Source organism: Lissotriton vulgaris, chromosome 11 (genome assembly GCF_964263255.1).
Source record: "Lissotriton vulgaris chromosome 11, aLisVul1.2, whole genome shotgun sequence".
NCBI classification, from domain to species: Eukaryota; Metazoa; Chordata; class Amphibia; order Caudata; family Salamandridae; genus Lissotriton; species Lissotriton vulgaris.
In genome coordinates this window covers 172,019,281-172,032,816 of record NC_141699.1, presented here as the reverse complement: position 1 = coordinate 172,032,816, position 13,536 = coordinate 172,019,281, and the positions used below count along the sequence as shown (strand labels likewise).

Here is a 13,536-nt window from a genome sequence, read left to right as displayed (position 1 = left end):
ATTGGCGCCTCTTCTTCAGTTCTGTAGTCGGCTAAGAACTGTAGCCTGTCATCACTAAAGGACGAGTTTTGGCTGGAAGATCCGGAAGAATTCTTCCCAACAGACTCAAATAGTAACAACATTTTATGGACAGATGATTGACATACAACTGGAACAGAAGATGGAATTGGCCCCAATGCAAAAAGCCAAAAACCATCAGAGAGGGAGGGAAAAAGTATCTGGTTAGAGACAATCACTTGGACATCTTGTCCGAGTTACATTTTAAGACGATATCTGCTAACCACCCAGCCAATGCTAATAAACACTTACAAAGGCTCTATGCAGAGTCGTAGTTATTATCTAGAGTGATCACAATCTCTGTATCATCAGCCCAATTCATAAATCTGAGTCCAGAAGAGTACACCAGATGAGCAAGTGGTCGGATGTACAGACTGAATAATGTAGGGCACAGTGATCTTTGTTCGATCTCTTGCGACAAATAATTCAACTCTGATCAATAAGAATTAAGATACATTGACTGCTAGAGATCTTTCAGATAGCACATCAACCAATATTATGCAATACTCTTGATTCCTAATTTGTTACGCGTATCAACAAGTCTTTTGTGCGACATCGTATAGAAGACAGCTGACAAATTTAGCAAGACTAGGGCCAAGGTTTGGTCTGCTAGTCTTTAACAGAGATCAGTGACCAAAATAGTTTGAGTGTCCAGAAAATCATGGATGTTTAGTGTGTAAGCTGCTTATTGTCTTTTCTAATTACTAGAACATTCAGGACCAGCAGTAGACTGTTTATATAAAGGAACAAGAGCTTATTTCCAAGCATTAGGCATCAATATACCACAAATATATTTATTACATAGCTCTAACAGGGACTGTTAAGATAGAAGAATCAATAAGCTAGACGTTTGGGGAACTAGGTCAAATGGAGGAGATGCCAACATTATCTTGGTTAGGTATTTCTGAGACAACAGTGAGAAATGATCGAAAATGATATAAGTTACTAAATAATCTGTCCAGTACCTAGACATTTCAGCTGTCCTCAATGGTACATTGACCAGAGCTTCACAGATCTCTAATTTTATCAGAGAAATACTTGGATAGTGTATCAAAAAACTGTTGAAAATGCTTAAAATGTTGGGCAAGATAAGAAGGTGGAGAGTTGATGACAGAAATCTCTTTTGAGGCATTAAGTGATGATAAAATATTTGTATAATGATTAGCTTTCAATGTTGAAACCAGCTTTTTATAATACTAGAGAGGTAATTTTAATGTGGCTTTTGTCTCATGTTCATAGTCTACACGCCAAATCAACTCAATTTGTTCACAATTTAGCTTACCATCACATAATGAGGAATCATATCACGGAGCAGACAAAGGATGGGGACATGGGAAGAGCTCTGTTAATCCTGTGAGAAAGTCAACTAATCAAGTTCTCAGTCAATAGTAGAGTTAAACACTGGTTATTCCAGATTCTTAAAAGCTGTCTGCAGACTCTGCAAAAAGCTTAGACCAGGCTCTTGTGGTAGATAATTTCTGACCCGAAAGAGTTGAAGTAATTACACTATAGAAGGTTAACCTATCTTTTTAAATCCCATTATGTTCTGCCAGATTGATAGGCGCCCATAGTGTATTTCTTCAGATTGTGAGATGAACACCCAGGTAAACCAGTGTGATCAAAACAACTCTGATATTTTGTTGGGTCCTCACCCACAGGTACCACCTGTGGCCTGCTTCATCATTGGACCCACACCATACTCACCTAGTGTGGGTGAGCTGGACACTTTAGTAAGCGAAGCACTTACAGTACTGCCCAGGGACTAAGTGTGCGTTAAAATTGAGTGCTGGATCTGAATCTTTTCTTTAATCAGAAGGTCCTCTGGCAAGGTTAAAAACAGTGAGATGCCACCGGAGCAGAATGGCCCTAGACATCAGAAGTAGACACATTTCAGCCGTTTTAATGCCCAGTGGGCCACTCGGCTTGCTTCCTGACCAGTAAGTGTAATAATCCCTATGTGGTGGGGCTGCTAATTTCAAACAATCTTACATATCTGCATACATATATTCAGTAAAGCATGCAAACAACTATGCAGACCACTGATTAGGTCTCGCCTACACAGCGCGCATGTGCTGCTTAGGAGGAGACCTTTTGGACTCGATCAGCTTTTTGGGCAAAAACGTCCACGTTTTGCATTGCTTTGAATTGCAATGCGTACACGTTTGGAGTTTCCCTTGCGGAAGCGAGCTTTGGCGACATCTGTTTGTAATTATCTTACAAACAGATGGTGCCACTGCTCACTCTCGCAAGGGAAACGCTGTGTGTGTCTGGGATGCAGGCCGTGTCAGTTGCCTTTGAATTGGATGCCACGCTGCACGCTCCCTGAAGCAGTAACAAATGTAGCAGAAATATCTCCACAGGAGGCCTTGATCCCACAGAGCTTATTATCCAGTCCTGCTAGAAGCAGTTGGCGCGGCTGCTCACAATTAGCGCAGTTGGGGGGTCCTTTTGCGTCTGTTTGCTTTTTGCGATAATGCTGTGGTTAGAGATTACGTCTCGGAGGACAATGGGGGCCGGTTTTGCAGGCCCTTCTCCCGTCCGCTCTGCCCCACACCTCGCCCGCATTCTTGGCCTAGCACCATGTTTATTATCTTCTTTCGGATTAATGCTGCTCCCAGCCTGTGCCTTTCGGGCCCCTTATTCCCTTCCGCATTGATGAAAGAAAGGACTTTGAGCCCGAATACGGCCCATCTCCTGGCAGGAACCCCGTCCGAAATGCAGTTGGAGCCGGTAGGCGTTGATCGGGGCCTGTGGTATAGAGTTCGTTGGTTCCAGGCATTACCTTCCCTGTGCCCGGAAGCCGGTCTCTAGCCCCTCCCTGGCCACTTCTCTTATCTGTACCATGCAGACCCTGGACATGGCTGGTGTTTACTGGAACATCTCTGTTCCACCTTTACTGCTGTCGATATTTCATTCAATCTGCTTCTGGGCTCAAACTTACGTCGGATAATGACAGCTGACTAGCAGGAGCAGAAGAAAAGTCCTGAATGAAGCCGGGCTCCAGTGCCCTCCACACTGATTAAACGTTTGCTGCATTTCCTTGCGGAAAGAATGCGGCCCACACTTCCACTTATTGTGGTCATACTTTCGGCTACTCTCGCTCAAAGTAAGCGTTTAACCTGTGTCTCCTTCCTAGAAACAGGAGCCGTTCTGCCGATCTCGTTATTCTGTGCTCTCGTCCACCCTTCCTTTATTGCGTCTTTTACTTGATGGGTTTAGTTCTTCTGCATGGGATTTTTGTCACTTGTAAACAAAAATACATATATGGATATATATGTTTTTACCTCAGGGACTTCTTCCTCCCTCGTATGTCTCTCAGTGTCACCAAAGATACTCTGTTCTAACGCGAACTGCGCTGCCCAGTTGCATAGGTCCATGCTGATGCCTGCTCCAGTCCAGGTTTTTTTCTGTGAATTTGTAAATTTTTAATTTAAACCCCAGTTCTTTGATTGGGGTTTTCAGAGAATGGAAACGGCATTTGATCAGCCACCAACTTTGCACCAGTTTTGGTAAGAGTTGAAAATTCATCTCTTTAAAAAACACTGCATTACCAATCACAAGGCATTAACCCATATGGACATGGAATGTTACGCCCTGGTATTCTGATTCCCCATATACATGCATGCTTTAAAGTCTATCATTAGCACTGGGGATCCATGGCCACTTTGTCTCTCACAGTTACTGCAGTGTATACCATTTCTACACTAGTTATTTGATATAAGATATGTGCTGCCGGTTGATTAAATACTTGATGTCTCCCACAACACAATGCTTTACTAGCTCCCCAGCTGTGTCACTGATGAAATATGAGCACGCGGTGGACTGGTGACTTCTTTGCACATCTTATACATTGTCCTGCTGGCGCAAGAAGCAAGCAATGCGCAAAAGTACTCAATTAATTTAATTAAGCTTGTTGTTTTGATTAAGCTTGTTGCAAGAGTAATCATCTTTGCTGTCAGTATCAATCATCAGGAATTTTTTGCGGTGATGGATGTAAGTGATGACGATTCCAGCTGGCCATAAGTGATAATGCGCCACGCCGGGGCTGAAACTCCATTGGGCTTTGCCGGTATGTTCTAAATACTCCTGGGCCTGTTACCCGGAGAACTATCTGTCCATGACAAAAGCCAGGCCTACTGCATATTTGTTTCTGCTTCACAAAATCTAGGGCTATTTTATTTGCAAACCTCATCCTTCAACTAGCCGTGGTCTCTCTGGCAGACATTTTGGAAGCTTGGCGTGTTAACATGCTAGGGAACCATGAAGACACTGCTTCATTATCTGCAAGCTTTTCATAAAGCCTTTCAAATAACAAGCATTGGAATAGCCAATAGGTCTAGCCTTTAGGACCTTATAAGTGTTTAGCTATTCAGCACAATATCCTTGGTGCAACAACTTCAACTGTTGCATGGCTAGACACTTCTAAAGTCCCAAAGGCGAGAGCGATTGGTTATGCCAGTGCTTGTTTTTCCTAGTTATGGTCTTAAATGGGCTATATATCTGTTAGGGGGTGGGACAGTCCCTGTAGTCACACATTCATCAAGGGACTACATCCACGAACACACCTACTTCATACCCCGTAACCATGCATGTTGGGTTCCGAGGAATCAAGTAGGCCGCCCACCCACCCACCCACAGTAGGTCAGTAGAGCGTGGGTCCGATGATGCAGGACACCGGTGGTACCTGTGGGTGAGGACCCAACAAAATATCCTAGAGATGTGCTGATCACACTGATTCACGCAGGTGTTGATCTTACACTCTGAATAAATATACTATGGGACACCCAATAATCTTGTGGAACATAAATGGATTTAAAAAGATAAGTTAACCCTGTATGGTGTAATTACTTCAGATAGTTTAAGAGGCTGAGGGTTCTTACTTAATTATAGCTTCTAGCTCCTCCATAGTGTTAGTCCCGAAAGAGTTGAAGTCTTCACAGGATTTGGAGTAATAAACCTAAAGTGGATGAGAAAGTGATCTGACCAGGTAACATGTGTAATATTCCCATATTTAATTGTACCCACTGGAGAAAAAAATTAAGTATATATGATGACTTGCTTGATGTGTACCATTATAAAAATGTTGTACCAGGCCTAATGATGCTCATGAATGTAACAACCTTATAGCCGATTTATTTTGAGAATGTACCCGCACATTAAAATCCCATATAACAATAAAACCTGTATGATTGATAGCCAATGATGGCTGTTAATCAGGCATCAAATCGTCAAAATTAGGGCAAGTTTCCAGTGGACGGTAATAAAGGATACCTACAATAACGTAAAATGAATAAAGAGAGACAAATTTATTGTACCAATTTGTAAGCGTTATCATTTTAGATTTTGCCGGGTAGCCCTGTTTTTTCTTACATCCTTGCAGAACTTCTATTTCTGTTTTTCTCTAGCTTCATTTTTTTGGGCATGTTTAAAAAAGAGAAAGCAGCCGGGCCCATAATATGTATTAGGATGGCTTGTTATATTTGTATTGTACATAATGAGATTAAATGGATTTTATGATAAAATGGCTGCTAGCATTCTTTTTATATCTGGATTTATGAGGCTATTTTTATTATGTTTTTATTGTAATTGTATTCACTTTCATGATCTTATACCTAAGATCGAATAAAGAATTTTGACTTGAAAAAAGAACTACAGAAAAGCCCATGAGCTCAGCATGAGAATAGAGCTTAGAGCTATCCATTTTATAAAATAATGTTCCTTTTAAATTCTAGCCAACCCACTTCATCCTTTCATAGGGGGTGATAAATGACAAGCGTTATAGCCCTGTGGGCATGTGTCTGCTATATCTGGGTGAAAGGCAGTGTTAGTCCATGACTCCATAATACATAGATTCTTTCTCTACTTATGGATTTCAGTCTTAAATTTGACCAAAGAATAAGCATTAATCGAAACACAATTAAAACCGTTTCTTTCCAGCTTAGCTACACTGTCATGTTGGAAGATTTTTTTTACAATTATTTGACCCCAGGTAATTTCCCTGTATAAGGCTCGGTTTACACAGTTCTCTTCCATCACTCCTACTTCTATATTTCCAGAAAGTTTAAGGAGCAGACTTGCAGTTATGATTTCCAATACCGAGCTCCTTTACTAGATCATTCTTTGAAGACCACTGACTGCAAAGCCTGAATTTCCAAATGGCTGGCAAGGTGCATGTCCGTTGTGCAGACTGGTTTGCTTCTGTCACACATTCAGCACACTAGCTGCCCGCCCAATGGGCAGAAGCTCTGGGGGCTGTTTTACATATCTGCCCCATTGAAATTTAACAAAAGGCTAGACTACCAAGTAAAATTGCAGCTGTGTTCAGGCTCCACACCAAAAGTAAATAACATCACTATTTTCTTGACAAGTATTCCACATCAGGATAATGCAGTTTGCAGGAGAATAAAAGGTAAATTACAGATTAAAGTGCTAAAAGTGCAAAGAATTTAAAAATGACACCCAATTCGTTCAGATGCTATTTTGCATACATTCAAAATGGCTCCAAATAGACTTAGCACAGACGTGCAGCAAGCTTTCTTAAATGTCACCGCTTTCAAAACTCATTGAAATTTGGTAAAAGGCTGGAGCGCCAACCAAAATGTCTACAACCTTCCAACAAGAACTGGTGGCTAACCCCAGGGTGGAGCTACCTTGCTCACACTGTTTGGGCTTTATCCGTTTCAAGGTTTCAAGGGTAGATAAGTACAAACGCCAGGGAAGGAAGTCCTCTTCTGCTTCTTTCTGTAACAAAGCTAGTTGCTCACTAACTCAGAAAACATGCTTGTCTCACAGCTCCAATAAAACAAGTAGGAGTGGGCTCAACTGCAGAGAAGGTAGAGGACTCATGAGATGGACATGCATCAACAAAAAGGGTCTTCAACAGAGGGCACTCACAAAGGTTTTCACACCAACCAACTGGTTTCATTCCTTTGGAGCGAATACAGAATTGCTCCCTCCAATTCATGCCTAAAGAGAAACACTTGCTCAAACTCTCAAAGCAAGCTAGTATCACTGTAGACAGGATAACTGCTCAATCACAAAGCATATATGGGGCTTGGGTAATTCGCCCTAGAGAGGTGTGAGACTTGACCAGACATTATAAAGTAGTCTTCAGAGCCAATTCCTGATGGGTTCTTGAGTCTCTAACATCACTACCGGTCTAAAACAAATGCAACGGTCTGAAAGAATTTATTAAAAACCAGAAAAGGAAAATTATCATATGGTCAGGTATATACAAGTGTCCCAGAGTACATCATATTACTTGTGCAGGGGCCAATGAAGGAGACTTCAACATATAGGAGGACATGGGTAAATCAGTTGGGATTGTATATTTTCTGTCTGGCTAGGTGATAAACACTATGTCCGGTTGCAGAGACCCTGAATTTATCTGTAGACTACCCTTCACCAACACATCCCACATGACAGGAACAAACTTATTCTGCTCTGGAGTGACCTCTGATTGATGGTAGAATTTACAGTACAGAAGTTAGATAAGCTGCTGAAAGAATGTTTAAATGATGAAGTGCTGTGGCATAAGCTCATCTACTGAAGAAAGACGAAAGAGGTAAAACAACAATTTGACAGAAAAATAGTCGTAGGAAGTAGGTTTTGAGGCATGCCACAGGAAGTAAAAGGAAAACAAGACTGGCATTGTACTGCGCAAAGAAAGCAGTTCTGAGGCGTAACAGATATTAGTTTCTAGTCCCGCTACGACATTATTGGTACTCACTTGTTATTTAAGTGGCAAGAAGTACAAGCAGCACTATGTGGATTAAGCTTCCAATTTCCTTGTTCTGCGTGTTAAAAGCACACAAGAAACTGGATTTCAACTATAAAACAAATGACGGCAAGCATTTATATTTTACAGTTTTTTTCAGGAGTGAAATAGAGATGTGTTGTGTTTGTTCAAACAGTTCCTATCTGGCTAAGCATTTGAAATGTTTGTGACTGAGAGCTCACAGAAGAGCCACACTAACACAAAAGCTACAGAGCAGAATCTAAACCATGCTTCGTGATTTTGCAAATCGAAAACTTTGGATAAGAGAACAATTATCTAACCTGCCAACATAGAAATCAAATGGGGGTCACATCTGTAACTGAATTACTCTGTGTGGGGTATGAATGAAGGAGATGAAGAGGTGATGTTTGGAAAATGTTTCTACCCGTTAGAGTTTAGACAAAACATATACATTGTCCCCTTCTCTCCTTCTCCAGCTCATCTCTTAAAGGAAACAAGAAAACAATGTCAGCTGGAAATGCTTGACAGAAGTCGTATCTGAACAAAAAAGGAGGCTCCAGGAGTAAACACCAGTCCTCTAAAGCTGCTTTGCTTTTACAAGACAGTGTGAGCCCAATTTAAATTCTGACAAATGCGTATCTAAGAACTATGATGGATAGTTGCCTATTCATTCACTCAGATGTGCTCATGTAAAGTTGACTACCTCCACCTTTAAGTGCAGAACCTAAAGATATGTGCAGTAGAGTACCAACAAAATTGTGGAACTCATTACCACTCTTCTTGTTTTAAGTTAATTAAGCTCCTGCTTTACTAAATGCAACAAAAACTATCTATTGTTGTAAGCTTTTGGTAAAGGATATCCTTTCCACACTTGAATGTGACTGGATATTGACTATTTTACACAAAAAGATGCCTAAAGGTTTGATTGTCATAAAATCACCCCCCCCCCCAACCACTCCTTACTAAAATCAGTACAGAAATAAACAATAACTGTAAAAAGCACATCTTCACAAGCCACCGGAAAAAAGACTAGCAAAGGCAGAATGAGAGTTGATGTGTTCATGAGGCATCACATAATAGTAGCTTTAGCCATGAAACATTTTGAGGGTCTTAGTTAATAACCGAGGGCATTTTGGGCCGAGAAACTCTGCATGCAAAGGAAAGGGCCAACTTTAAAGTAACTGGCGTATTTACCTTTACAATTTCACTCAGGATTTCAGAGGAGAAAAGGTTACTTCATTTCACTAATACTGCAAAAAGCTTATATCAACAATAAGCAAAAACAATGCTCAAATAAATAAAGGTGACAAACAGTGGCTTAACATCCAAGGTCTCTTAAAGAGGGTCATCAGTCAGGTTCACCATGCTACATCAGGGCTTCTTTAGAGAAGGAAATTCAGCTCAATCGGAGGATTATAACAAAGCAGGCAATAAAAACACCCTACAAGAATCAATGTTGGTTTTTCGCTTTCATGTATTAGTTATTTGTGTGCTTACCCCCAACAGGCATATTTTTAAGAAAAGGAGCAGTAGTGTAACTTGCCTGCTTTGTTACTTGGCTTGCTTGCTTCTCAGTAAAGTGCCGGTGCTGGCTGATTCTGTGAAACAGTTCTCCCCCTTCCATCATCTCCATTACAATTAGTAGTCGGGCCCTGTTCAAAAGCATTTAACTACGTCAATTTTGAAAAATAAATTTAAAATGTGATGGCTGTTACTACTCTAAAAAAATGTACATTGATTCTAACACTGCAGGAAGGTGCCTAATTTGCTTTGGAAAAAAAACAAGGTCTTCTGCATCTTCACAGTGTGTTTCAAGCAAATAGGCAGTAGAACATAGTCATGGTACACCTTCATTCAAGGTGCCTTAAAAGCCCATGTCGGAAGTTTTACCAAGTCTGCCAACTGGAACAACAAAAAAGTGACTGTGTGGCACTCTATGTAGGGACTAGATTGGAAATACTACAAATTAGAGCACATCTATGTTTAACAGCTTAACATATCATGAATTAGCAACTATAAAAGAACAATCTATTTTTCCTGGCACTAAAATTTCAACTAAAACAGTTGTCTACGGTTCCAGTAATCTCTTCCGCAAAAGGACCACAAAGAACTGCTGAAACCGTGTGCTCACAACACTAGAATTGGTAGTGAAATTTGGGACAGCACCTCTAACTTTATAGATCAAATGTACTATCCTATCCATGGGTATTTAATAAAAAACGCTCAACGGATGATAAATATTTCAGCAATGAACTTCATGGATTGCACACTTTTTCTTTCTTAGTCCATAATGCTGCTGCAATGAGTTCCTCGGTAAGCTTAGCAACGATATATGCTACACACTAACTGAAAAAGCTTCCAGTGCTTCTCTGGTTCAAATAAATGTCAAAAGGTTTGTATTTTGGGAGAGTACCAGAGTAATTGGAAAAAAGGGATTGTCGCATTTGGAGATACTGAGTAACAACTATCTCATGAAGCAAACATTATTTTGAAATTACAAACTGCTGAAAGCAGTACGAAAACAAATGTTCCCAATTAAGAATCTCTAGGGAATCCAAGCACCCAATTAGCATGTTCTACTTCTCGGGCTCTCATTAAAGAAAAGAGTAACAAAGCGACTCATGCATTGTATCAGTTTGAATCACTGCGTGCCAGCTGTTGTTTAACATTCTGGCAAAAGCGCCTTTTCGTTTTCTTTAAGCCCACCAGTCTGAGTTTGTGCTTATGCAGCAAGTTCATATTGATGATGCTGTAGATCCTTTGTATGTAGATTCGTTTCTAAGTCTTAATATGTGTTTAATAGTCTATTTCAAAGTACACTGCACCTCTAACTACAAACTGAAGCAAAGCCAATACACAACCGATTGTAAAATGAGTGAATGTAATCTTCAAAAAAAGAGTGAAAATAACTTAAATGTGCTTTTAGAATTACTTTAAAAAATAGATGGCAGCAAGAAAAAAAAAAGACTTGGCAAACAACCTGATCTAGGATAAATAACCAGCATGTTGCAACACAAATACTATTCTGCTGTTAAATCTTTGGGGTGCTCAGTTATTCTGAACATTCAATTTATTTTAAGATCAAATTAAAACGGATCTGAATGACAATCTAAAGAAATTAAAACACTTATGGTATGGCTAGTGCCGAGCCTATAGGCCCTCTAGACCTCGGCATATCAATAAAAAAAAAAAAGGTGGACTAAATCTGCCCACGCAACCTTACCTTGGACTAGATTCGTGTGGAAACTGCACACTGTTAGCATAAACGTCAATAATTTGAACAATATTTGAATGAGTGGCACACATCATATGCAGACGTACCTTAAAGAAAATGGAAGAAAGGTTACTGTACAAGATGCAGAGCAAGAAACTACCTTTTAAACTCTCAGCCCATACAATTTCACCTCCATTTAAATATAATTGTAGTAGCCGTGGACAATCAAAGAAGTAAAATACAGATACATTTAAAATGGCATTTTAAAGCATTAATATGGAAAATATACCAACAAGCGGACTAGTGAACTGGAAGCAATTCAGGGCCCAAGCGAAATGGGGAATTTTACTTATCAGACAACATTAAGGCAGAACAATGAACATTGGTTTCTTTCTTTTTTTAACTTCAAATCAGTAGAAAAACAAAAATGTGTGGCATTTTCTTTTTGCCTTTTTTATTGTGGAGGAAAAAATGATATCTTGATCATCCTTCAATGTTAGCATTTGCAATAATTTTTAATAAAAGTATATGTTTGTATGGTTATGTTATCTTATTTGAAAATTGTGTTAACACCAACACGTTCAAGGCTTATGATGCATTTAACATTCCGCCAAAAAGTAAAAAATGAAAACATCCAGGCACTGCCACTGTAAATTTCGGTTTATATTCCAAGAGATGCGAATCTGGAGTCTATTGCTGGCTATCTTACAAAGCTATAGATCTTGTGAGCAAAGGCCTTGTTGTGGACTGATAATACTGTGGTTTATACTGTAGACTCAAGTGAGGTGACTGATACTACTTCAGGGCCGACTAAGAACAGTTATGGATCAAGCGTTGGATACAAGTAGGGGAAACTGATAAAGAGAATAACTTAATAAAAATGTAATAGATAAAAGGCATACAAAATAGGAAAGGAGAGCCAAAACACCACAATGCAAAAAAAGTGGAAAGAAACAAAGATTGCAACAGTAATGAAGTTGAATGTCAAGATGTAGCTTGGCTATGAACAGAAAGTGGCTAAACCAAAACCACCTAAATGGAGGAACAAAACTAACCAGATGTCCTTCCATACATTTTGTTAATGCACAAAAAAGGTGCGGATAACTGGTATGATTATTAATGGCCACTACTAGTCAGATTTGTCCCTTGTACCATGCAGAATATTAGAAACTAATCTAATAAACAATGACAATCCCACCCTCTACACTAGCAACCCAACTAAAGCCTTTGGGTTGCAGGGACATAAGTCACAGCACCAGCAATTGTCTCATTTGTCTAAAATTGCTTTCGATAACCAATTTTAAGATTATTAATATGACACGCTCTGCACAAAACACAGAGCTAACAACTTTCCCAAACATTCTGGGCAAATTTCCTCATGCTCAGATTACAAAATGCATTTAACAGACCATTCAGTCCAAACTGAGCACTAGTAATGGCATTCAACGTAGACTGACCACCAGGAGGAAGTTATACAGATGGCAGGTATGGATGTCAAACATGCAGTAATGTCATAGTGGTGTCTAAACATTACCCTTTTTAGCATACCAAATTAATACTCGCCAGGAACATTGGGTCTGCAAGCAGTATGCACACAAAAAAACTATCTCCAAGGGTCTACCTTAAATTCATAGGCCAGAAGTCATGCCCTGACAAAAGTGCACAAACACATGAGCAACTACATATAGAGAAGGTATAGCCATTGAAACATGCTCCATTTCTGGTTCTTTTTTATCAGAATATTCACCATATAATTTGAACATAGAAGCTACTTAACGTGACCATTTGCCTGCCCAAACTGGCAAGTATAAGGAATATATAATCACTTATCCCCTTTGCATGTCATCCACCATTTCAATCAATTAGCATTTGTATAGCGCAGCACTGTCACCCCTTGGGGTATCAGGGCCCTGTGGATGAGACATCTCGGTCAGAGACATGTCTTGAGTTATCGGTGTCCTGCGGAGAGGGCAGAGACGCTGGGTGGTGAGAGGAGGGAAACTGCTGGAGGAGGGGAACGGCGGGCAGAGGGAACAAACGAGCAGAAGGAGGCAAAATGATCAGAAACTAGCAGAAAGAGGAAAATAAAGGTCAGAAACGAGCAGAAAGAGGTCAAATAGAGGTCAGAAAGAGGCAAAATAGAGGTCAGAAACGAGCAGAAAAGACAAAATAAAGGTCAGAAAAGAGCAGAAAGGCCGAATAGATGTCAAAACGAGCAGAAAAGGCAAAATAAAATTCCGAAACAAGCAGAAACAAGTACTGGCATAGCCAATAGGTCTCACCTTTGGGACCTTATAAGTGTTTAGTTATCCAGCACAATAACCTTGATGCAACAACATCAACTGTTGCATGGCTAAACACTTATAAGTTCCCAAAGGCGAGACTATTGGCTATGCCAAAGCTTATTAACAATGGAGGTTGGGGCACTGGACTGTAATGCGTTTTCCATAATAACTTCATTTGTCAAAAATTGTGACCACTCTAAAAGAGCCCTAACCCTCAGAAGCACTGTGGTTACATTTAATCA

General features: G+C 40.0%; 1 protein-coding gene across 7 annotated transcripts in view; it reads right to left on the bottom strand.

Annotated features, from left to right (window-relative positions):
- MAPKAPK5 (MAPK activated protein kinase 5) overlaps positions 1-13,536 on the bottom strand; it is a 429,232-nt gene that overhangs the window by 235,168 nt on the left and 180,528 nt on the right. For 4 of the 7 annotated variants that reach the window (XM_086943071.1, XM_086943068.1, XM_086943069.1 and 1 more), the window contains exons 4-5: positions 11,019-11,116; positions 9,339-9,447 (exon numbers count right to left, since the gene is read on the bottom strand). In XM_086943071.1, the coding sequence (XP_086799197.1) occupies positions 9,339-9,447; positions 11,019-11,116 (207 nt within the window). The remainder of the gene's footprint in view (positions 1-9,338; positions 9,448-11,018; positions 11,117-13,536) is intronic. The other 3 variants (XM_086943073.1, XM_086943074.1, XM_086943072.1) reach the window with 1 other exon arrangement.